This window comes from Antechinus flavipes, chromosome 5 (assembly GCF_016432865.1).
Source record: "Antechinus flavipes isolate AdamAnt ecotype Samford, QLD, Australia chromosome 5, AdamAnt_v2, whole genome shotgun sequence".
In the NCBI taxonomy this organism is placed as follows: Eukaryota; Metazoa; Chordata; class Mammalia; order Dasyuromorphia; family Dasyuridae; genus Antechinus; species Antechinus flavipes.
Window position 1 is genome coordinate 798,901 of NC_067402.1, and position 25,357 is coordinate 824,257.

At 44.3% G+C, this 25,357-nt stretch overlaps 1 protein-coding gene across 5 annotated transcripts in view; it reads right to left on the minus strand.

The window, feature by feature from the left end:
* SGCE (sarcoglycan epsilon) overlaps positions 1 to 25,357 on the minus strand; it is an 83,122-nt gene that overhangs the window by 39,816 nt on the left and 17,949 nt on the right. For 3 of the 5 annotated variants that reach the window (XM_052000193.1, XM_052000192.1, XM_052000194.1), the window contains exons 2-6: positions 23,299 to 23,406; positions 16,045 to 16,167; positions 14,628 to 14,785; positions 10,920 to 10,992; positions 2,259 to 2,457 (exon numbers count right to left, since the gene is read on the minus strand). In XM_052000193.1, coding sequence (XP_051856153.1) covers positions 2,259 to 2,457; positions 10,920 to 10,992; positions 14,628 to 14,785; positions 16,045 to 16,167; positions 23,299 to 23,406 — 661 coding nt within the window. The remainder of the gene's footprint in view (positions 1 to 2,258; positions 2,458 to 10,919; positions 10,993 to 14,627; positions 14,786 to 16,044; positions 16,168 to 23,298; positions 23,407 to 25,357) is intronic. The other 2 variants (XM_052000196.1, XM_052000195.1) reach the window with 2 other exon arrangements.

Below are 25,357 nucleotides of genomic sequence, written 5' to 3' on the forward strand. Positions count from 1 at the left end.
AACCAAGAAATTGTATGTATGTGAGACAGAGAGAAAAGCAGAGACTCTGTGTGTGTGTGTGTGTGTGTGTATGTGTATGTGTGTGCGTGTGTAGGTGTGTGTGAGAGAAAGAGAGAGAGAGAGATAGCAGAGAGACAGAGACAGAGAAAAACAGAGAGACAGACAGACAAAGAAAAACAGACAATGTTTCTGTGTGGGTGTCTGTGTGTCTGTGAGAGAGAGACAGACAGACAGACAGAAAGACAGAAAGACCAAAAAATTGTAAGTGAGACAGAGAGAAAAACAATGTGTTTGTGTGTGTGTGTGTGTGTGCATAAGTGTGTGTGAGAGAGAGACAGACAGACCAAGAAACTGTATGTGAGACAGAGATAAAAACAGTGTGTGTGAGTATGTGAGAGAAAGAGACAGACAGACAGACAGACAGAAAGATAGACAGACCAAAAAATTGTGAGACAGAGAGAAAAACAGTGTGTTTGTGTGTGTGAGAGAGAAAGAGAGACAGACAGACCAAGAAACTGTATGTGAGACAGAGAGAAAAATGGAGACTCTGTGTGTGTGTGTGTGTGTGTGTGTGTGTGTGTGTGTGTGTGAGAGAGAGAGAGAGAGAGAGAGAGAGAAACAGACAGACAGACAGACAAACCAAGAAATTGTATGTGAGACAGAGAAAAAGAGAGACTGTGTGTATGTGTGTGTGTGTGTGTGTGAGAGAGAGAGAGAGAGAGAGAGAGAGAGAGAGAGAGAGAGAGAGCAAGAAATTGTATGTGAGAGAGAGAAAAACGGAGACTCTGTGTGTGAGAGAGAGAGACAGACAGACCGACAGACAGACAGGCAGAAAAACCAAGAAATTGTATGTCAGTGAGAAAAACAGAGACTGTGTGTGTGTGTATGTGTGTGTGAGAGAAAGAGAAAGAGAGAGAGAGAGAGAGAGAGAGAGAGAGAGAGAGAGAGAGAGAGAGAGAGAGAGAGAGACCAAGAAATTGTATGTGAGACAGAGAAAAAGAGAGACTGTGTGTGTGTGTGAGAGAGAGAGAGACAGAGACAGAGAGAGACAGACAGACAGACAGACAAAGAAATTGTATGTGAGACAGAGAGAAAAACAGTGTGTGTGTGTGAGAGAGAGAGAGGAGAGACATACACAGAGACACACCCAGTCAGTGGATCCCCTTTTGTCCCCAAGCCGACATGGAAGCAAACATCCTTGGGAAGGGAGACTCTGAAGCAGAGTGGCCAGCATCCCTGAACACCCTGCGAGAGGATGCTCCAGCTTGGCAGAGGGCGCTCAGAGGAGGGCAGAGCCACTGACTTTGCATTTCCTTCCTCAGACTTCAGTCCTGTGTGCTAGGAGACATGTTGGTGAAGGGCCTCGGAGAGGCAAGTTTCAGCTCCATGACTGGATAAAAGTCCTGCTGAGGAGAGCTTTCCCAAAGTGGAACTGGCTCCCCTTGGCAGAGGATGGACAATCCTGGCTCCTCCTCAGTCCCTTCCTTCCATCCCTAGCCCTCAGCTCAGCACAAGCCATTAGTCAATCAGTGGCTGGAGAATTGGATTTTGGACAACCTGCAACGTGAGCACAGAACCCAGGAAGTCGGCCTGTCCAGGAGTTGATGTCTCCTGTGGGGGGCGTGTGATTTCATGCTGGGAGTGCATGCAACACAAGCTATTGATTGCGGGAGGAGTACAGAGTCGCCAAGTGGAAATGGAAATCATTTAAATGGATGCAGGACTGGGCGATGACCAAGCACAAAGGACGGAGAGTTTCTGTTCCCTGGCAACACCAAGGCCCGCCATGGAGCACCACAGGGGTCTGGGCTTGCCTTTGTGCTCTTTACCACTCTTATCAACAACTGGGACAAAGCCACAGGCAGTGAGGTCATCAGATGTATGGAGGACAAACTACCCAACCTGTGGAATAAAGGCTTCAGAGATCACGACAGGCCGGGATGCTGGCCCAGATCTAAGTGACTTGCTCCCCCCGCAAATGCAGCCCCTTCCTAGCTGGGGGTAGAGGGTGGGCTAGCAGTTCTGATGGCAAGCCAAGACAAGTTCTGCAGACAGGGGGACTGGAAGATAAAAAATGGTGATTCTCCATCACCCCCTTCTCAGTGTGGAAAACTCTTATTATTGTTGCATCTCATAGAGGATTTTTTAACCTTACTAAAGAGAAGGGAAACAGCTTTTATTTATGATAGACTGCTGAAAACCAGATCGGCCATTTTGAAATCCACTCGCCGCAGCAGGAAAACGTAGTCTTCGCTTACCCTTCTTTCATATCGTTAATCGGGAGGGGGACGCGTCCTCCGCGGTCCAGGGCTGACGTGATGTTAATGGCGTTCAGACGCTCTGGCTGCCAGACATTCTTCACTGCCCCGAGAAAATCTCCGAGAACCTCGCTGGCCAGCATCTCCTCCACATTCATATTCTTTATGAAGAATTCTGCTTGATAGGGTAACGGGAAATCTAATTTTTGAGGAGAAAAATGTACATGTTGGACTCGACAATTTACAGAAACCCAGTGAACACCACCGAGAGTGGTAGCACTGTTGCCATGGAAACAGGATCCTGGCTCTAAGCAGCTCCACAGCTTCCACTGGAAAAGACGCAGTAGCTACAAGTCAGTCCCTCTGCCCCCAGGGGAACTGGGCGATCACGGCTCTAGTCCCTAGGGGTTTTTCTGAACCCTTTCACCATCACCCAGTGTGCTAAGCATCCCCCCTCCCCAGGTCTGCAAATGGGAGGAACGTGACATCTAAGATAAAACTGCCAAAAAGCACAGGACCCCACCCAGACACCCAGATGTATGTGTGTGAGCAACTCCTTCCAAACAGATACCGCATTATGGCCAGCCACCCTTTGGATCCACTCATTCAACTAGTTCTGAATACACTTAATTGTGTGGCCAGCTAACTCAGTCCTCCCAATCATAAGACCAGCATGAGATACTCTGTCAAACGACATTGCCCTCAGCCATCCTGGCAAAGCAGATCTAGCTAGAGTGTGGGGTCGGGAGCCAGGGAGACTCCTCTTCCCGAGGTCAGATCCAGCCTCAAGCCCTGCCCATCTGTGTGACCCCAGCCACTTCACCAGCCTGCCTCAGTTCTCTCGTCTGTAAAATGAGCTGGAGAAGGAAATGGCAAATCCCTCCAGTGTCTTTGTTAAAAATATCCCAAATTGTTTCACGAAGAGTTGGACAGATCCACAATCCCAGTAAAAATGGAAATAAGCTTGGTCTAACATGGCCCCTTCTTGCTGAAGCCATCATGGCCCGCAGTAATGACTGCTTCCCTTTCTGGATGTGCAGCGACCATTCCGTCAATAATCCATTTTAGGGGTTTTCAGGGATGGAAGCCAGCTTCCCTAGGCTGGGGATGGCTCCCTCTTCTTCCTCCACCCTAGGAGGTCAGCCCCCAGTCCTGCCTGCTCTTTCAGACCCTAGGATGCAGGTCACTCGGGTCATACAGATAGATCTTGCCCCCAGCAGGCAAGACTGGCACCTGACTGATCTGGGGATGGAGACCCTTTCCAGTTCAAAAACCATTTATCTCATCAGAAAAAGTAGGGTAGTGCTTTCTTTGATTTGTTCTCCTTCCCCCAATAGCTCTACTAACTCCCACCCCTACCACCTTGGCTTGCCTCATCTTGCTCCCTAACCTCAGCTCAACTGGAGCATTAGTCCACTTAGCTCCCCTCCAATTGTGGAGACATGTCCCCGTGTTTATAAGAGCATTTGATTGGCTCCTGTTGCTCAATGGTCAGAAAACCAAATCTGGGGTCCAGGGCTCCAGAGCCATTCCACCATGTACCCCACTCTTACCCCCAGAAACCCAGGGGCTGGGCTCCACCATAGTCCTTTAGGGGACAGAGAAAGGGCAGATTTCAGCCACTGCTTCAGCACCATTTTGGGCCCCAAACCAACAATCCTTGAAACTGGAAAGGTCAGCTTGGACCCAATATTCTTTCCTCAGTAAGGAGCCTGTGGGAAACAGCTCTCAATTTTAGTTTTTCTCCTACAAATGGTTAAAAAAGCAGCCTTTCCACAAGGACACCGCCTGTTAGTCCTTCCACCAGAAGCATCTTTAGAGACATCCAAGGCTTCCCTTTGGGGAATAATTTGTTTTTACTCATGAGGCATATTGCCCTCCTTGAGAAGCACAAGGGAAAAGAGGAACAGGAGGGAGTGCCAGGGTCTGGACACTCGGTTCCTTCAGAAACTTTTGGCCATCAGCCAGACCACCGGTTATCTGGAAAATACAACCAACTGGTGCTACCTGGAGTAACAGGCATCTTTTCAGCAACTGATCCCCAGAATGTGGTGGCCTCCTGGAGCCTCGAGGATCTCAGGCTCACACCTTTCCCCCAGATCCGACACTGGGAGCCCAAACTAGGGGATCCTTTGGATCTGTTTGGAATGAGCCTTTGGAAATGACCCGGCACTGGGACATTTCCCAGCCCTCTCTGCTGTTTATGCCCTGGCTTGCAAACTGTGCTTTCTCTTTCACTCTGCCCTATAACATTACTACACATGGAAAAGGGGCTAGATTGGGGTTCACACCCGGGCTCACCCCTCCCTGTCCGAGCTCCTGGGGCCGAACCCGGCACTTACTGCTAAAAAGCGTTTCCTTAGGGCCATTTGAAGCCCAGCGGTCCACCCCCCTGCACTTGCTAGACAGTCTCCATTTTGTTTTCTCCCATTTGGAGAATCATTGTTCACAGTGAAAACAAGAATCTGCTGCAAAGAAGGGCGTGGGGGCCGAGCCACAGAGCGGCCGGCAGCCGTTGCCATGGCCACAGCCTCTCGAGTGGCTCTGCTCTGTAGCTTTCACAGGAGAAGAGGCCTCTGAGAAAAGCAGAGGAAAAATACCATTAGGAAAATGTCGGCAGCCTGGTCACGGGGCAAGGGGACAAGGAGGAGGACAAGATGGCCGCCATTCCAGCCGGGCGGCTCTCAGGAAAAAGGCTAGCAGGCCAGCTGGACCCCTCTGGCCAAAGTGTGGGAGGGGAGAGATGGAGATATGGGGCAGGGATCCCCAAAAGCCAGAGAGATGGAGACCCCCAAAGACCAGAGAGATGGAGACATGCTGTGTTATGGGGGGACCACCCCAAAGTCAGGAGAGATGGAGATATGGGATACTCTGCAGAGATCCCCAAAGGCCAGACAGCTGGAGGCCCCCTCCAAAGGTAGAAGATATGGAAGAATGCTACATTATTGGGAGACCTAAAAGCAGGAGAGATAGAGTGCTGAGGCACTATCCCAAAAGGCTAGAGAGATGAAGGTGTGTTATGCTATGGGGGACTCCTCAAAGGCCAGAAAGAGGGAGATGTGGAGTACTGGGGGACCCCCAAAAGTAGAAGAAATGGAGGTATAGAATATACAGGGACCCCAAAGGCCAGAAGGATGGAGGTATGCTGTGTTGTGGGGGGGTCCTACAAACAGATGAAACTTCAGGGACATTTGAGCATATTTTTAAAGACAATTTCTCTTTCCACAAATCTTCAAATTCACTTTCACATCCATTGGGATAAAAATTCAGCTCCATGATCAGAGCTTGTTGCAGGAGGCAGGAGCTGAGTCCCCAGGAGCCATCAATCAGTCTGCCACTTCCCCCGCAGTCTTCTTAGGTAATCAATCAGCCCCTCTGCAGCATAAAACCAGCCAATGCGGTGACATCTCTGGCAAGCCTAGGGCAGGGCCGTGGGCTCCAGGAACCTGCTGCAGGGATGCTGGCCGGCTCTGACAGTATTCCTCCATTAGGCAGCTTCCTTCCTGTGCATCCCTAGCACAGGGCCTGCACACAGTAGGTGCTTAACAAATGCTTTTTTCCTGATGAGAGATGAGGTCGGTTTGGATTTGGGATCCCTGTAACCACTGAGAGCTCAAGAGAATTCTCACAGATTGCTATCCTGAGAGGCAGCCCCAGGCTCCAGGGTCAGCTCCCAGCAGAAGCACCAGGCCAGAAAACCCCAGCCCACTGGGAGCCTGGGCACTGGGAGCCCTGGCCTGCTGGGAGCTCTGTCCCACCAACATAGACAACGGCAGCTTGAGAACTCACCTGCCTCTGGCCCATAAGGCAAAGAGGCAATCCCATTAGGAAAAGGTGTTTCTGCCACCCTGTCCCAAACCAGTGAGGGTTTCCCTCCACTTCAAAATAATGTCAACACTGACAGTTCCGGGGAGGCTTGGTCCCTTCCAGATCAGGTGCTCGATCCAAATGCCAGAGCTGGCATTTAGGGAGTTAAAGCAGCAGAGGAAGGGGACCATTTCAGAGCAGGGGGAGAGGGTTCTACTAATCACCTTTCTTCCCTCCTTAGTATCTTCATAAAGATCTCTATCCTTGCTCCATTGCAACATTATTTCTGACTAAAATTTCAAGAATAGTGCCATGTCTTTAACTATCGGAGGCCTTGGGGGAAAGAAACAATGAGTCTGAACCCAAAATAGGGGCAAGGAAAGTGGACCCTGAAATTCCACTAATATGTTCTGGTCCTTGGTTTTCACACATACCCCAAAAGATATAATGGCGCATCCTGGGAAACAATTAGCATCTGAGAACACAGCCATTTTAAGATGATATTCTCTGATATTTACCTATTGGCAAAGTATTTGGAAGCAAATGGTGACCTAAGTGGCTCTTGTTGCTCCATTTATTTATTTTGCCACATTCTGAATTCCAAGTCTCCCCAGAGCTCTCCTCCCAATCCCCGAAGGCCCCCACTGGACAGGGACCTCTATGTGGACAGCACAAACTGCCACAGACCAGTTCTCTCTCTGGAGATGAGAGAACCTTCCCTCATTAGATCCTCTGCAGCCCTGAGAACAGCCGAGTCCTTCAGTCAGTGTTGCTGTTACTGTATACAGCATTCTCTTAGTTCTGCTCTTTTCATGGTTCTTTGTCTCTTTCCATGTTTTTCTAAGATCACAGAGCTCATCATTTTTTAAAGCACAGTAGTGCTCCATCACAATCATATACCACAACTTCCTCACCATTCCCCAGTTGATGGGCATCAGTCACCTCAATTTCTAGTTCTTTGCCACCACAAAGAGAGCTGCTAGAAACCTTTTAGAACATGTAGATTCTTCTCCTTTCCCCTGATCATCTTTGGAAATAGAGCTAGTAGAAATACTGCTGGGTCAAAGGGCTCAGAAAGTTTTATAATTTGGGGGTTATAATTATTCCAGAGAGCTTTCCATCAATAGGGAATTAGTATCCCAGTTTTCCACATCCCCTCCAACATTCTCATTTTCCCCTTTAATCATTTTAGCCAATCGGATGAGTGTGAAATAGTATTTCAAAGTTGTTTTAATTTGCCTTTCTTTAATTAATAATAATCTAGAGTGTATTTTCCTATGTCTATATGTAGCTTTGATTTTTCCCCTTTGACCATTTATCAATTGGGGAATGATTCAGTGATATATATAAATCTGATTCAATTCTCTGTATATTTGAGATATGAGGCCTTCACCCAAGAAACTGGTCATAAATTACACCCCTGAATTTTCTGCTTTTTCGGGTTACATTGGTTTTATTTGGGCAAAACCTGTTTAACAGAATGTAATCAAAATTATCTATTTTCTGTCCCACAATGTATTCTACATCTTCTTTGTTCATAAATTCTTCACCTATCTATAAATCTAATAGATAATATAGTCTACTATTAACCAACTTATTTTACCTCCCTTTACATAAGGGGTGGAGAATGTACATCCCATAAGCCCTGGTAAGACCCTCAAAAGCCTTTTCTAAGGCTGAAAGCTACTGCTTGAGTTCTTTAAATTGATAATTTTTGTATGGTCCAGGAATGGTGTTATAAAGATCCAAATGATCCCTTGGCAGAAAAAAGGTTTCACACCTCTGCTTTATATCTATGTCATATACCCATTTTCATCTTATCTTGGTAAATAACACAAGAAAATTAATCAATATCTAATTTCTGCCAGACTGCTTTTCAGTTTTCCCAGAAATGCATTTATTTACCAGTGAATTTTTATCCCCATAGCTTAGGTTTTTGTGTTTCTCAAACATCAAGTGAATTCTTTATTGTTAAATATTATATGTCTACTCTGTCCCAGTGATATACTTTTCTATTTCTTAACCAATACCAAATAGTTTTGATAATTATTGCTTTAGAATATAGTTTGGTCTGTTATTGCTAAACCTTCTACCTTTTTTTTTTTTTTTCATGAATTCCTTTACTATTATTCTTGGCCTTTTGTTCTTCCAGATGAATTTTATTATTTTTTCTAGCTCAACAAAATATTTTTGGTAGCTTAATTGGGATGGCACTGAATAAATAGATTAGTTGAGATAGTATTATCATTTTTATTTTATCTGCCCATCTATGGAGAAATTAATATTTCTCCAATAATTTAAATCTCACTTTAGTTTTTTTAATTATTATTTTATAATTATGTTCATATAGTTCCTAGGTTTGTCTTTCCATAGGTATACTCCCAGGCATTTTGTATTATCCACAGTTATCATAAATTCCTTACTATCTCTTCTTGCAAGGATTTGTTGTGATATATAGAAATGCTGATGATTTAAGTGGATTTTATTTTATATGTTGTTACTTTGCTAAAATCATTGTTTCAATTAACTTTTTAGTTGAATTTCCAGGATTTTCCAAGTATATCATTATGTCATCCGCAAAAACAGAGTTTTATTGCCTCCTGAACATTCTAATTCCTTTGATTTCTTTTGCTTTTTTTTTTTTTCTATTACTAGCATTTCTAGTAATGAATGATATTGGTGATCAGGGCATTCCTGATCTTACTGGGAAGCCTATTCTTGCTTATACTCATATATTTGCTCATAGCTTGAGATATATGCTTCTTATCAATTTAAGGAAAATACATTTATACCTATGCTTTGACGTATTTTTCATAGGAATCAGTGCTGTGTTTTGTTAAAAAGCTTTTTCTGCATATATCAAGATATTCATATGATTTTTGTTACTTTTGTTACTATCATAATCAATGATGTTAATAGTTTTCCTTATGGTAAACTATCTCTGCATTCCTTACATAAGTCCTACTTGGTCACAATGCATAATCTTTGTGATATATTGTCATAATCTCCTTAATCGTATTTTATTTAAGATTTTTGCACCAATATTCATAATGAAATTGGAGTGTAATGGTTTTTCTGTTTTTGTTCTTCCTAGTTTATTTGTTTCATAAAGGAAGTTTGGTTAGATTCTTTCTTTGTCTACTATTATTCCAATTTTTTTAAAATTTATAATGGGAATTAATTTATTTTTAAAAGTTTGGTAGACTTTGCTTGTAAATTCATCTGGTCCTGATATTAGAAGCTTTCTTATGGTCTATTCAACTTCTTTTTCTAAAATAGATTTATTTAAATATCCTATTTCCTTTCTTGTTAATTTAGGCAGTTTGTTTTTGTAAGTATCCTACTTGACTTAGATTGTTAAATTTATTATCATACAAGTGGACAAAATAACTCCTAATAATTACTTTAATTTTATCTTCTTTAGTAATATATTCATTATGAAAAAAAGAGCCATTTCCTAATTGACAAAGGATCAGAAGATATGAACTATGCCCAAAGGGCTGTAGAATCATGAAAATCCTTTGACCTAACCACACTACTAGGCATGAATTTCAAAAGAGTAATGTGTTCACTTTTTAAATTTCCAATGCTTGCAATTTGATTTTCTCTCTTTTTAAAAAATCATATTAACCAATGGTTTATCTATTTTGTTGGTTGTTTCATAAAACCAGTTCCTAGTTTTATTTATTAATTCATTGGTTTTCTCATTAATCTTATTTTTAGTATTCAGGATTTCCAATTTGGGGCTTATTTGGGGAGTTTTAATTTGTTCTTTTTCTAGTTCTTTCAACTGCATACCCAATTCATTGATCTGCTCTTTCTCTGTATTGGTGATCTAAGCATTTAAAAATAAAAATTTTCCCCTGATGACCTTTTTGCTGCTTCCTATAAGCTTTGGCATATTGTCTTATTATCATTCTCTTTAATAAAACTAGTTACTTTTTTCTGTGGTTTGTTCTTTAATCTACTTATTCTTTAAGACTAGGTTATTTGTTTCCAATCAATTTTTTAATCTATGTTTCCAGGGTCCTTTATTAAATATAATTTTGTCTGAAAATGATGCATTTAATATTTCTATGTTTAACTATAAGTTTTTAATTCCCTAATATATGGCACAATTTCCTAATATATGGTCAGTTTTTATAAAGGTAACATTTGCCACTGAGAAAAAAAGTAAACTCCTTTCTATGCACATTCAATTCTCTCCATAAGTCTAATATATCACACTTATCTAAATTCTAGTCATCTTCCTGACTTTTTTCTTATTTATTTTTTTGGTTAGATGTATCTAGTTCTGAAAAGAAAAACCCATTATTAGGGTTTTATTATCTATTTCCACCTGTAATTTATTTAGCTTTTCCTTTAAAAATGTGGATGCTATAACATTTGGAGACATATAGATTTGGTAATGATATTACTTCACTAGCTAGAGCACCTTTTAACATAATGTAGTTTTTCTGCTTATCTCTTTAATTAAATCTATTTTAGTTTTAACTTTGTCTGAGGCGGTTTTGTTTTTTTAACCCAATGATCTCATTTCAGGATTCTGTAGTATAGGGCCTATGGTCCTCTTCTTTTACAAGGAGACAAAATGAGGCTCAGAGAGTGGAACTGACTTGTCCAGAGTCACACAGGTAGTTGATAGTAAGTAGGATTAAATGGGGGAGGAGGGTCCCACATAGAAAACCCTATGGAAGCCCCTCTGTTTATAGATCAGAAATAAAATATTTCAGGAAAGTTTCAACAACATTTCTTCCTGCTGTTTGGCCCTGGCTATGGCTTGGCTAAGTCCCTCTTTAGCATATGCACCTAGACCCCTATCCCGCTCCAAAGTTACTTTGATATCAGACATACCTTCTGCCGACATGATGTTGATGACCAAGTTGTGCCGTGCTGTCTCGAAGGTGCGCCTGTTATAGGCTGTTATCTAGAAGGAGGAAAAAAGGGGTGAGCGGATCTGAAAATACAAATGCCCTTCAGCTGGCATTTGTCACTCACCTTCAGAAGGACAAAGCAAGCTTTCTTTAGCCTCTCAGAGTAAGTGTAGTGCACTTGGACAATAATGAACTAAGCTGCTTTAATACTACGGATGCCACTCCCCAGTTCGCCTTGTACCCTCCACACATCAGGCTCTCTGCCTTTGCCAATTCTGATCTCTTTCTCATCATCATCCCAATTCATCATCCATCTGTCCTGTGCCTCCCGGACCTACAGACAATCTCTACAATGTTTCATACAAATGCAGGTTGAAATCTTGGCTCACGAGCCAAGTAAACAGCAACTGTTTCTGTTCTGTCCAGAAACTTTAAGGATCTTTCCCACTCAGATTGATTTTTTTAAGTTAGTAAACATTTTGGGGGGCCCCATTTTTTACCAAGCCTTAAATCACCGAATCAGACTTTCCTTAAAAAGTTGAGGTTTCCCACTGCATCCGAAGATGGTAATTTTCCATAGTTCTGTCTGACTGGAGTCCAACTCACTTGTGAGCCAAGACATCAGCCTCCTGATGTCACTGGTCCTCTTCAAGAATGAAGAACCAACAACAAGGAAATCTGAACGTCAGACAAGCTTTGTCCACCTGGCCTTTTCTGTGAAACTTTTAACAGTGATTACGGATCACTGCCAGGAGGCCCTGCGCTCTTCTGGGAATCGAGGCAACCAAGCCCATGTCATCTCTAAACAAGGATGACAGAAGGACCCCTCCAGTCCCCAGACTCTGCTCTGCATCTCCTCCATTGCAGCAATGACACCTTGGGTGAGCAGATACCTCCCTGCTTTCAGAGGCCCATTGGACAAGGGTATCTTTGCTGTTGGAGCTTTCAATGAATTGTGCAAGATTTTGATGTAAGTTGGAAGATGCCTTGAGAGCACTATTTTGTTCCATTGAATCCATTGCTTGACCTGTTCTCTCCATTTTTCGGTCTATCCTAGGAGGGTAAAGATATAGCTGTCGTTGACTCCTGCCACACTTCTCAAAGTACACTCAAGTACACTCCCATATAAATGATGATAAATGTCAGGGCAGGTAGAAAGATCAGTAGGTACTGCTGCTTTCTCAGTCACCTTTCGCTTATAAATAAGATTCGAGACCCTGCCACCCCTTTGGTAATTTTCCCTCTTTCTGACAATTTTCACCCCAATCCCTTAGCACTCTCACCACCATGCCTTTTCTAGCACAAATCTTCTCTAGAGAGATGTGGCCCAATCTGGCAACTTTTGGGTACCATTCCTCTGACACCTCCCTCCTCAGCACAAAAGGCCAGCCCGTCCCACATGGGTCCAGATATGGAAGATCCACTGTCCTCGATGAGGCAAACTGTCCCCACTTCCATTTTTGGGTAGATCTTTTCCAGTTTTCTTTGGATTGTCATCTTTCTTCAATCTTCATTCTTGAATGCTCGGCTTTTAAGCAAATCAGAATAAAATGCTTGGCTTTGTTCTCTCAGCTTTATGAGATAAAGGCCGGCATCCATCTTTGTAAGATGGGATCAGTGGGACTAACGCCTTTTACTCTAACCTGGAGGTGTCAGGCAAAACTCCCAAGTGCAGCTGAGCCACATCAAATATAATGGGAAGATGTTCAACAATAAATAAAAATAAACACAGTCTGGAAAAAGCTCATTTGTGGTTTTTAAGTCACTGGGCAACCTGAATGGCTCCCCCACCGCTCCAGGCTGCCCTGTCTCTGGCCTCCACCTGACTGAGGGGCTTTGGGAGCCTTCTGGTGGCAAGGGTAGCCATATGCAATCAGGATCAGCAGTCCTGAGGCCCACTTGCCCTTTCTCACTGCTAATCATTCATACAGACTTTTAGGACTGAGTGGATTCAACTGCCCTCCCCCTTCCATTTTCCTCATCATCCTTTCAACTTGCTTTTTAATTCTGCCCTTTGCCCTGACAGCCCTGACAGTGAGATTAGCCCTCTTTGCTGATCTGACCATGGGGTCCCTTCTGTGCCAAGGACCAGACTCTGTTTCACTTTTTGTGCTCCTTTGGGATTTCTAGTGTCCGGGGCCTCCAGGAACTTCTCTCAAAGCAAACATGCACAAAAGAATTGTAGCCCCCTGCTGGGATGCTGCAATGTGGTGCAGTGGGGAGGTCAGGGTATCTAGAAAGAGGGGACCTGGGTCAAAGCTGAGCTTGGCTGCTTGCTATCTCTGTGATTTTGAGCAGCTCTGGGGGGTCTCTGGGGTTTTTTGCTCACTTTGGAGCTTCCTAAACCAGTGAATTAATGGAAGATTTGGGGAGCACTCCAAGATGTGTGTTTGCTGAGTGGAGGTGGGAGGTAGGCAAGAAGCTGTGATATAGCTGGGAAAGGGGGTGGAGATCTGGGACTCAGGACATACTGGGTGACTCAGAAGAGCTGAGATGACCACAGCAGACAGCGCCAGCCCTTTCCCCTCCCTGGCAGTCAGCTCTGCTGAAGAAATCTGGGGGAGCTCTCAGCCTGTCCAATCGGTGCTTTGGGGTTTTTCACCTCAGCCCTCTTTTATTGGCTGGGCTGAATGGGAGTGGGAAAGGAGGAGTCTGCACTGCAGATCTTTGTCTGGAAGCTGACTGGCTGTGGCATTTAGTTAGCTGTCACAGCGTCCTGTGACAAGGCCTACGATGAACCAAGCTACAGGGTGGGGACTGAGACATGGGGATGGGGGGGTGGGGAGCAGAATCCAGGTTCTATCTCGAGAAGTCTTTGGGGACACTGAGTCCATGGGTTTAGGAAGGAGGGGAGCTGCTCCCAGGCAGCCACAGCGACATCAGGTGGCCATACAAAGTACAGCATTTCCTCAGAAGGTTAATTGGTTGACTAATTAATTCCACGACAGCTTGCTGCTCTTGGTAATATTCAAAAGTAGGGGAAGGAGCCAGAAATGTGTGGGGATTGCCTGGAAGCTGCCAGAGCCTTCCTAGCTGCCACAGGGCAAGTAGCCACAGTGGCTAAAGGTTATCAGACAGCTTGTTGGCAAGGAACATACACTTCAGTGAGGAAGGGAGAAAAGTACGTCTCAGCAAAGATCAAAGATGCTGGAATGAGACAAGGAAGTCTTGGGCACGGGTTGCGGGAATTCTGAGACTCCTCTCCCAAGCTTGGATTGCAAAAGGCTCCCTGGAGAAGGGCCCCCCCGGCTGTGAGCCACGGAGGGGATATCAAAGGAACCTTCAAGGCCACGTAGGCCAGACATCACAATGGCTTTTATTTTAACTTACTTATGTAGTTTTGAGGCATTTATGACTTTCTGAGGGTCACATAACTAGTAAATGTCTAGTATCAAAATTTGGATTTGAACTCAGTTCTTCCTGACTCCCAAATTGGTGCTCTATCCACTGAGCTACCTAACTGCCCTCTTACTTTTCTTTTTGAAAATTGAGCTTGGTCTTTCCCCTGGTTGTAGAAAAGAATGTGATTTTCCTATAACCATCTGATACTAAGAACAGAAGCAGAGAGAATATTTTCCTACCAAGTCTTTCCAAGCACCATCTCCCTAAAAATGGGAGCAATCACAGAGCCTCAGTCTCACCCCATCTGGTCTCAAGTCCCCAAGGGGCCCGGGCAGGCTGAGGATACCTCAATAATGGTTGGTTTTCCCACGTTTTCGGCCGTCGGTGAGCCATACAGCACGCCGTCACTGTAGGGTGTCCTCTGAATGTAGCGGAGCCAGCCAGGTCTGTCCGGGTAGCCCATCAAGTTTGTATTAAATGTAATGGGGTCATTACTTATTTCACCTAGGCAAGAAACAGGTTATTAAGGAAAACATGCAAGATAGCCATTGTCTCCAATCACACTTGGTTGCATTTATGAAAACATTTCTGTCTTCCTTGCTTTTAGGAGAATATCAGATATGCTAAGATAGTAAGGCCGGGGTCCCTTCTGGATGCCAGAAAAGTCTGGAGGGCAAAGGCTCACTGAAGGTTGCTCTGACGTGCTGAAAAGCAGACGGCCCTTTCATCAAGTCCCCTGGGAAGACCCTTGTTCCCTGCTTGGGAAAGGAACAGAAAGGTGACAGGTCTAACCCTCATGAGTGGGTTAGAGGTGGGTACCTGGCACACAAGAAGTACTTAATAAATGCTTGGGGTCTGACTGTTTGGGGCCCCCTACATTTCAAGAACAAGCAACAATCAGAGCAGAGAGCAATTGACTTTGAACTTGGTGTGCTATCCATCCTTTCTGGGCAGGATGGGAGGCCCTGGTCACATGAGCAGCCAGTCTCAGTCCCAAAGCCAAGAGCTCTGACCACTCACAGAAAGAAATCTGCCTTGTGGGCACATCCTCCCCACTGAAAAACAAGGCAATGCTGGGGGTAGGGGTTGATGTTGGCGACAGGAACAATTCTGGGATGGAAAGTTCTTCTTTGCATTTGACTATGTTCTAATCCCGAGAAAAACACTTTTTGTGGATTTTTCAACCATGATACTACCATTAAAAATTAATAAAAGAGATAATTTTCTCTTTATTTTATTACATTTAGTCCGTCGTGTATACAGACACAATGCCAATACATTCTTATATGTTCATGCATCGTGTAAGTAAATGTTCGAACTCCCTCCTTCTTTTCCCCCCCTCGGTCTTTTTGCAATCTTGCTGATTCTAGTAAGTAATGCTCCCGATTGATTCTTTATTGAATCCATTTATTGTAATGTTTGCAGTGTCTCTTTTGTAGTCCTGACCCTGACCTTAACTTTCTCTGGAGCACAAATAAGAAATTTTATACAGCATGTTACATAACTCAAAGTCCTGCCACAACCTTCATAATGTTTCACTGGGAAAATGACAACTGCCCAATGATAACTACTTGTAGAAGTCTAAGCTAATGCCACTGAAGCTAAAAACAATCCCGACATTTTTTCATCTGCTTCCAGGTCTCTCATCCCAACACTTTGGCCCCGCCTGGAATGCTGGCCCTCTCTGGGGCCCTGGAATACTGAACTGACTCCCCGGCCCAGCACCCCACCCTTCCCTGCAGAAAGATCAAAGCATCCCGTACCAGGCTTCGGAAACGGGGGAAACTCCCCTTTAAAGTACTCCCGCTCTAAGACATGAACAAAGAGGACTCCAGCAGATGGGTACACGTTCCGGTCAGACTGTACCTTAGAGAGAATGGTGTACACTGAAAAGGAAGGAAAAAGGAGAGACAGAAAAGAGGCAGGTGAGACATGCTGGCTGGAGGGGAGCAGCTGGCCCCAGCCTGGCGCATTCGCTATTTCTGTGCCGGGAACAGATCTGGAGAAATAAAAGCAGGCGGAACATACTGGTTAGTAACATTGTGGCGACTTTAGAACAAAGCGGGGAGCCAGGCCCCACAAGGCCTGCAGCAGCTTGGGCATCCCTGGCCAGAGGCTACCAAGAAGCCCCAAGCAGGAGGAGACAAACGGCAGAGACCAAGGGATACATTTGTAGCAACTCGACACATTTGTATTTAGCAGGGAACTGAACACACTTGCATCTAGCAGCAAACTGGACACATTTGTATCTAGCAGTGAACTGGACACACTTGTATCTAGCAGTGAACTGGACACATTTGTATCTAGCAGCAGGGCCCAACCCTTTAGTCCAGGGAGAGGAAACTGCCCTCATCTCTTCAGGCAGCATAGGAATTGTTACTTCTTCCTACTCTCTTCAGCCTTTAAAGGCTTCCAAAAGCATTTCCTTAGGGGGAAATCTGATGACATATTGCATTGAGATCGATCAAAGTCGCTGACCCTGGTGAGAAACAGCAACAGATCCAGGGTGGGAGCCCCAGTTCTCTAATGGTCCGCGCCCCACTGTGTCTCAGGAGGTAAAGAATCCCACCTAGACTACAGCCAGGCTTTTCAATCCTCAAGAGCAAAGAGGCAGAACCCAATACGTCACTGAGCCAAAATAAGGGCCTTGCCGTGTTTGCAAAAGAAGCAGAAACCCCAGTGATAGCCATGGAACCACGTCTGCAGGCACCAGCCCACGGATGTTCCCTTGCCATAGGACTTTGCACTTGCTCAGTTGTGCCAAGAAACAAATCCTGCTGCCTTTCTGTTGTTTCCTGGCCAGAATGCAGCATTCTTTTCAACACCACAGTCTTCAAAGAGCCCAGATGACCAGTTAGCAAAAGGCAAAGGAGAGCTGCCTGGTGGGCAAGAACATGACCTTGGGGAGCTGTTTCTCCTCGGGATACTGGGCCTACCTCTACCTGGGAGGGAAGTCTGAGATGGCCACTCTTGCCAAAAAATAAAATAAAATAAAAACTCCTTGGCTCTTAGCTGTGACTCTGACTGTGACCTTACTCTGTGGGGAGGTGGGGGGAAAGGGGTGAAAAGGGCAGTTGGGGTCATCCCCATCACCACCACATGGCCCCAGGTCCACTGGCAAGACTACTGCTCCTAAGGCTACTGTCTAGTAATTCCATGTTTAGATATTCTGGGGAAAAAAACCTCAGACATCCAGGAAACTATAAGTCAAGCTCTACCCCACCCCCATCTTTTCTTTACTTCCTTGTAAACTGTTTTTTTTTTTATTCCCTGCTGGGTATCTTTTTTATTTTATTCTTCCCCCTCCCACCTCCAAGCAGGCTATAGTTAAGATATATTTATGTATGCTTATGTAGATATATACATACACATATATACACATGCATCCTCCCACATACACACATATGCATATCTTTCCAAAAGATACAGTGATTCCAGCTATTCCCACTGATTCTTGGCTTTAACTCTGCTCCTACTTTGCCTTGCTATTATTTAATAGCATAGATTCCTCCCTTGTCTTTTTCCCTCACCCTTTACTTCCCCATCTGTCCATTCTTCCCTCCTTATTTCTTCATAGACTTTGGAAGGTGCTATACTCTTCATGGTATATATGTAGTGTTCCCTATTTAACCCTTTCCTAATGTGAGCAGGTTTTCAGACCTATGAGCACTCCTCCCCACTCTAATGCCTCTGTGTCTATTTTCCCTCTGCACCTCATTTGTATAACATAACTAGTATTTTTACCATAACTGACCCAATCTTTCTTTTAAGCTTCCTTATTGTTGATGTCAATCTTAACCCTATGGTACATATAAGAAGCATAAACAATTTGTCCAGATTTAGTTCTTGAAACCGACCTTTGATATTGGCTCTTACATGTTAAATTTTCTATTATGTTTGGCTTTGGTTCACAGGAAGTCCTAAAAATCTGCAAGTTCACTGAATGTCTCTTTTTTCCTCATTCGCCATTACAGATAATTTTGCTGGATGTGATATTTTTGGCCACAAGCCTAGTTCTTCTGATTGTCTGTGGATATGATTCCAGGACCTTTTAGTGTCTTTTATTGTGGTTGCTGATAAGTCCTGAACAATTCTAATTGTAGCTCCAGCATATTTGAATTATTTTTTCTTACTTCTTGCAGAATGTTCTCTTTGATCTGGGGGTCTTGAAATTTGGCAATAATATTCCTATGTGTTTTCCACGAAGGATCTCATTGAGGTCGTGATTGGTGGGCTTTTTCTTTCTACTTTCCCTTCATGTTCTATTGCTCCGGGACAATTTTCTTGGATTATTTCTCACATTATTGTGTCAAGGTCCTTTTTTTAGTCATAACTTTCAGGCAGTCCAATTAGTCCTTTATTTTCTCTTGATCTGTTCTCTAGAGCTATCATTTTTTCTGATGTATCACATTGTTCTATTTTTTTCATTCTTTATAAACTATTTTGTTATCTCATAGCTTCACTGGCCTCCCCTTGCCCAATTCTAATTTTCAAAGAATTATTGTCATCTTTGAGACTCTGTATCTCCTTTTCTAGTTGGTTAACATTTTTCCTATAATCTTGTTTTTCTTGGATGGTTTTTTAAATTTATTTTTGGTTTTTCTTCAGTGTCTCTCATTTGATTTTTAAAATTTTTTTTTTAAGTTCCATAAATTTTCTCTGAAAAGGAAGCCATTTCACATTACTCTTTGGGGTAGAAACTTTTTTTTTTTTTTTTACTTCCGTGTCCTCCTCTGAAGATGAACTCAAGTCTTCCCAGTTCCCATAAGTTTCTATGGTGGGATTCTTTCTTCTTTGCCAGTTCATTTTTCTTTCTTTCTTTGTAAATAAGAGGTATTAGTGGGGGCAGCTAAGTGGCACAGTGGATAGTGCACCAGCTCTAAAGTCAGGAGGACCTGAGTTCAAATGTGACTTCAGACACTTAACACTTCCTAGCTGTGTGACCCTGGGCAAGTCACCCCAATTGCCTCATGGGAAAAAGAAGTATTCGTTTAAGCACCTCTCTAATCATGGGGTAGGAAGATGGTACCTCTAACTTCTTTTGGGCTCCCCTCTCTAACCTGGAACCCCAAGCCAAAAGTTCCACCTTCCTACAAGTGTCAGCAGCCTGTAGTCTCCCAGCCCCCTGACCCTGCACTCCCTGTGGACTGGTTCCTTCCTTCCCAGTGAGCTTCTCTGCAGCACAGCTTGACCTGGCATTCCTAATCAGCTGAGGTTTCCTCTGTCTTCCCGACTCAGACCCTGACTCCACAAACAGTCCAGGAGGTGAAAGTTTCTATGGTTCTGCATGAGTTCCATCCTTGTGTTTCTGTGGAGCTAGCCCAGAGATATTTGCACTTCACACAGATTAATCTTGGGCCCAGGGGCTTGCTTCAGATCTTCTTGTTGCACCAGAAGGGCTCCTGTTCTGCCTTCTTGATTTTTCACTCGTTTATATTCGCCCTGAGGGGCAAATTTATTTTATTTGTAGGGAAAATCTGGAGAGCTTGAAATTCACCTATCTATTCTGCTATCTTCCCAGAATCCTCCTCCGCACTGCTTCTTAAGGTACACATATATGCCTAAGGAAAACCCGGAAGTTTGGGTCCCCATTTTCCATGATAATTAAGCATCAATAGCATGCAAGGCTCAACTGCAATGAGGAAGCCTGGGGCATCACTGCTCCAGGACCCCTTGGAGTAGCTTAAGCCAAATGAGTGGAAGACCAAGTAGTTCTTGGGTACCCAGGGGCTTTCATGCTTTCTACCAGTGGATGATTTGCAAGGAAACTCTTCCAGCTTTCTGCTAATAGGCTTTTAGGTCCCAATATCTCATGTACCTACTCTTGCTAAATATGCACTTCCCCAACACCTCACTGGCCCATGGGTTGGAAAACTAGTGACATGTTCGATTTTAGTTGTTGGTTCCTTAAGCAAGGAGAGAGGCTGCAAGCTAGAGTGGAGAGAGGGCTGGTCTCGGATTCAAGAAGACTTGCAACCAAACTCTGTCCAGATAAGCTTGAACCAATCCCTCCTACTCCTCAAGTTACACAGGTACAATCTTCTCTATGAATTTCCTTGTGGGGAACTCTTGTTTCCTTTGGGAGTCCCCCACGAGTCCAGAACAAAAAGAACAGGCTCATGGCCCTTTAGGGAAAGAACTTCAAGGGATCATGAAGGCACCCGGGGATCTGCTTCAATCACTTCCTGAGTCTGATCCACATGGGTCAGCTCCCTTCTTTTTCAGGTCACTTCAAGGGCTCCCAGTGGCCTAGGAGATCAATGACAAAAGTTTTCTACCCATGCAGGACACTGTCAGTGTCCCAGGCTTCTCAGGCTTCTTTCCTGAAATCCCATCTTCTGCAAATCTTCCTGATTCCCTTTATTCGAGGACCTTTCCTCTGTTTCTCCCATTAGACTGTAAATTCCCCGAGAACGGGATCATCTTTCTGTTTTCCTTCGTGTTCCCAGGACAGAGCCTAGCATATAGGAGGCGATTAATAAATGTTTACTGACTGACTGACACATACCCTCATTTTACAGATGAGGAAACTGAGACAAAATGGGTTTAAGTGACTTGCCCAGCATCATACAGTTAGTAGTAGGCAGACACAGCAAATTCGCTGGAATAAAAATAACTACAACAACCCACAATCCTCCTAACCCAAGGGGGAAATCCACAATACAACCCAAAATAGAAATGGAAAGACTCCAAGCAGAATCCCCATCTGTGTCTGCAGGCTCATGACAGAATGGCGGCTCCTTTACAATGGTGGCTCAAGGCCAACCTACCTCTTTCTTCTTCTTTTAATTCAAGGCCTGAAAGAACTCTCCAAGCTTGGTCCCAGCCCGGCCCTCCCACACGGAGCCTGCCCGGAAGCCCGCCTGCCATGTGGCTCTCACCATCTAGCTCCCCTTCTTGGCTCCACTCTTGTCCAGGGTCTCATCCCCAACAGCAGTTTATTGGAGCCACCTCCACACTTTTCCTTCCTCTATCCATCCTTCTTTCTCATGCATACATATGGCCATTTTAAATCTTATCACCTGAAAGGTTCCTCCTGGATTACCTGTAGATCAGGAAATACTAACTATGGTGGATGTGAAAATTTAGCAAAGTATCCTAACAGAATTTTGGGCTATTGATGTAGAATCATCAAGAAATCATAAATAATTGCATAATTGGTCCAGATCAAGATTCAAGTTAATACATATGAATACCAAATTCTATTTGACAGCTTTGCAAGAATAAATGTTGAAAACTATTTTGAATAAAAAGCTATTATTTAAAAAATTAAAAAGTGAACAGCACAGGATAGAGGAGATCCATCTAAACTTTCCTGTGGTCCCCTCTCTCTTTCCCCTCTTTCTACACAAAACTCCTTAGAAAATCCACACCACTCTCTGCCTCTGCTTCCTTCCTAACACTTGCCACTGTGCTAGAAGTACATGGCAGGAGCTTAGTAAATGGCTCCTTGTACTACAGCCGGGCTTCTGACCCTCCCATTCGCCCAAAATCTCTCTCTCCAGAGCCGCCAATGAGCTTTTCGCCGCTACCTCTTTTCTTAGTCCCAAACATTCTAGACATCTCTGCAGCCAGCTCTGGTGGCCAGATTTTCCTGACCCATCCCTCTCTTGGTTCTCTGCCAGTTCTTCCACCTTCTCTGCCAGGTCTTCGTAGGTCCCACCAGCTGACTATGGGTGCCCCCCAACAATCTGTGCTCAGACCCTCTTCTCTTCCTCCTCTAGACTATTTTGCTTGATCTCATCAGCTCTCAAGGAATCAACTCTTAACCTGAAGAAGAAGCTTCTCTCATCTCATTGCTCAGCCATAACCCCTCTCCTGACGTATGGGCTCGCATCACGAACTTCCTTTTGGACAGCTTGAATTGGCTCTCTCACCAAGTCCAAACCTGAACTCCTTATGTTTTTACCCAATACCTGTCCTTTTCCCACCTTCCCTATAACTGTGGAAGGCATTGCCACTCTCCCAGTTACCCAGATTTGCAAACTAGGAGTCATCTTAATTAGTCCCACCTGCTCTCCCTTCATACCCAATCCGCTGCCAAGTCTCTCCAACTGTCCTCTTCTCTCCTGTGACCGTCTAGCTCAGGATCTCACCACAAGCCTCCGGGTTGGTGCCAGGGCCAAGAGTGTCCCTGTCCTCCACTCACCCAGCCAGTGATCTTCCTAAAGCATCGGTCTGACCATGTTCCTCCTCACCCGACACATATACCCCCTTAACTCTAGGGACTCCTGCTACTTTCAGGATCAACCAGAAAGTCCTCCTTCCTAATACTGGATTCTGGATTTCAGTGATTCTGGCCTTGCTGTGGCTCACACAGGACACTCCATTTCTCAGCCCCATGCTCTTTCCCTGGCTATGCTTCACATTTTCAATGCTTTCTCTCCTTCATACATCCTCCTGGCTTTCCTGACTTTCTTGTAAACTCCAAAGTCTGCCTTTTCCAGGGAGCCTTTGCTATTCCCCCCCTACTACCCATTCACTTAATTTCCTCAGCTCTTTATCTTTTCTGATATTCCATCGACACTCTGTCGATTTTGGGTATGGCCGGTTACTTCCTTTCCCACCAGAATGGATGGCCCTTGCAGGCAGAGATCCTCTCTGCCTCAGTATCCCCAGGTCTACCACAGCACGAGGCACACAGCCACGTGCCAAAGCCAGCCTCTCCCGAGGGTTCAGTTCCAGTCTGTTGCGATCATGTCACACTAACTACTTCTAGACAGGCTGAAACGCCACAACTGCAGCATGAAGGCAAGCACATGTTACATGGAAGCACCATCAAGGCAAGAGCAGTGGGAGTACGGGGCAAAAGAAGGCAGGAGCTGCAGGATCCAGAAAAAAACAAGATGAAGAACAGAAAAGAGCAGAAGGTTTAGAAGATCAGGAAACAGATGTTGTTCTTTTGTGAGTGACTTACCATTGTTCGAGAAATCAGACACGAAAGGGAGAGCAGGAGGAAAAGTGGAAGCGAGCATGTCCCCAAACCCTGACGGGGGCCAAGTCACCACCTAACTCACCGTCGCTCCTCTCAGCAGCCTTTTTTCTGCTGATAATAAAACTGCTGGCTTGTTTTGTCTTCCAGTTCACTGTCCCATGTATGTCATCAGCACTGCTTATTAAAAAAGCTTTTCAGAATAAAACAAATGTACAAAAAAGAATGAATTAATGTCAGATCAAAGGTGATTTCCACAGATCAAGCAGTTAGTTGGGACCGGATCCCTCCTAGCCCAACTGGCATATCTTTACTCTTGCACCAGATTTTGCTGAACAGTTTTCAACATCATTCAATTTAATGTGGAGATATTAAGTTTCATGATATTTACCTAAAATTTATTTTGAAATCTCGTGTTCTTGGGCCAAAGTTTCAGGATTCAGATGTGTATATTTTGTGCATACATGTAAAGACTCCAGTCTATGCCAAGAAAACATTCAGCTTGTACACATGTGTAAAAGGCAGTCGTTTAAACGCCCAAGTATCCCCATTTACCTTCTGGAGGAACTCAAACTATTGCCAATCGGTTTCTTCTACACGGTCCCTATTGAGCAGAGTTGGCCGGTAGCCGGCAGCTTATTTAAAGTCAGTGGTGAGTGCCCAGATGAAACAATTCCTAAGTCTTCATCAGCACTTCCCCAAGACTCCAAGGCTTGCCAAGTGCTTCTCTCGCCCCAACCTTGTGAGGCAGATGAGGAGACTGAGGCTCCAAGCCAGTCAGCTAGTAAATATCTGAGATCTGCAATTGTATCTCTCCCTCCCAAATCCAGGACTTAATTGATAAGCATCTCTACTAGCATTTTTAAAGTGAAAAAGGACCAAGAAAGGAATGGAAAAAATCTCCTGGAGAAACACTGCCACAGGAAAACACTCTCTCCCAGGAAGAGAGCCATCTGTCCCCTTGGCAACAAAGACATTCCAAAAGGGGCCGGTACTCTGGAAGAAAACACGGATGTGGCTGCACAGAGGGAGTAGCTTACAACCAGAATCCGCAACCTTATCTGCTGGGTGTCTCCCCATCCCTGAAACACATGGAAGAAGGAGTTGGTTTGCAGCTCTTCCCACAAGTGTTGTGAGGTCAGATCTTTCTCAGCAGAGGCTAGAAGGGATATAATGACTGTCTAACTGCTTTCCTAGAGCCAAGAGGATGGAGGATGACTCTATGGGAGCTCTGCTGACCTTTCTGGGGATGCATGAGAATGGAGGTTCAATTGTTATGTACATCCATAGTAGGGATGAGCGCCCATTTTTCCTCCCTGAGAAACCCAAATGAAAATCTAACAATCCTGAAATTGATCCAAAGAGCACCCTGAATTCTGTAGGAACTCACAAAACACTTGGGTGCAGAGGCTAGATTTCATCTAAAGCAAGACAAGGACTCCCGGAAGTTGTAGGATTAGAGTCAATATAACACACTGATTGAGTGATTACAGGCACCATACAGGGTCCTGGGGCTTCAATGAGAAACACAAAGGGGTCCTGAGGTGCAGAACATGGATCAGCTAAGACAGAGGCCATCTCTGGCTGCTCAGCAGAAGGACAACCCCTAGTCCCTATGCTGGAAAACCAGGGGGGTTGCTGTGCTTGCCACCATGCCATGGACAAGATGGGGATGAGGATCCATCCCTGTTGGCTGGGTTAAACCCCAACTTGTCCCTTTTCCTGATCACTGCTGGATATACTTAGAAGATCTTGGTCAGTGATCAAGGATTCAGTCAGAATGGAACAACTGGGAAAACATTACAGAGATTTTAGGAGTTGGGATTTCTGTAACATTTTTTTAAGATATCTGCAAAGAATTTTAGGTGCCTTGATTCTTCCTTTAAAAAAAATTACCTAGACTCTTACATAGAACAAATTTTATTCGCAGTGATAACTCTCTCTTTCTTTTGGCCTGAGCTTCACAGCAATTCAAACAGATGCCAAAGATCTTTTAAGATAAGGGGAAATTCTTGCCCTTAGAGCCAACTGGAAACATGTCCATGCAGGCTAATAAGTCCTAGGACAAAGAAATAAGCATTTTTTCCCTGTTAACAAAATCTTTGTGATAGACTGATAAGGCTGACTTTCTCCTTTGTTAATTT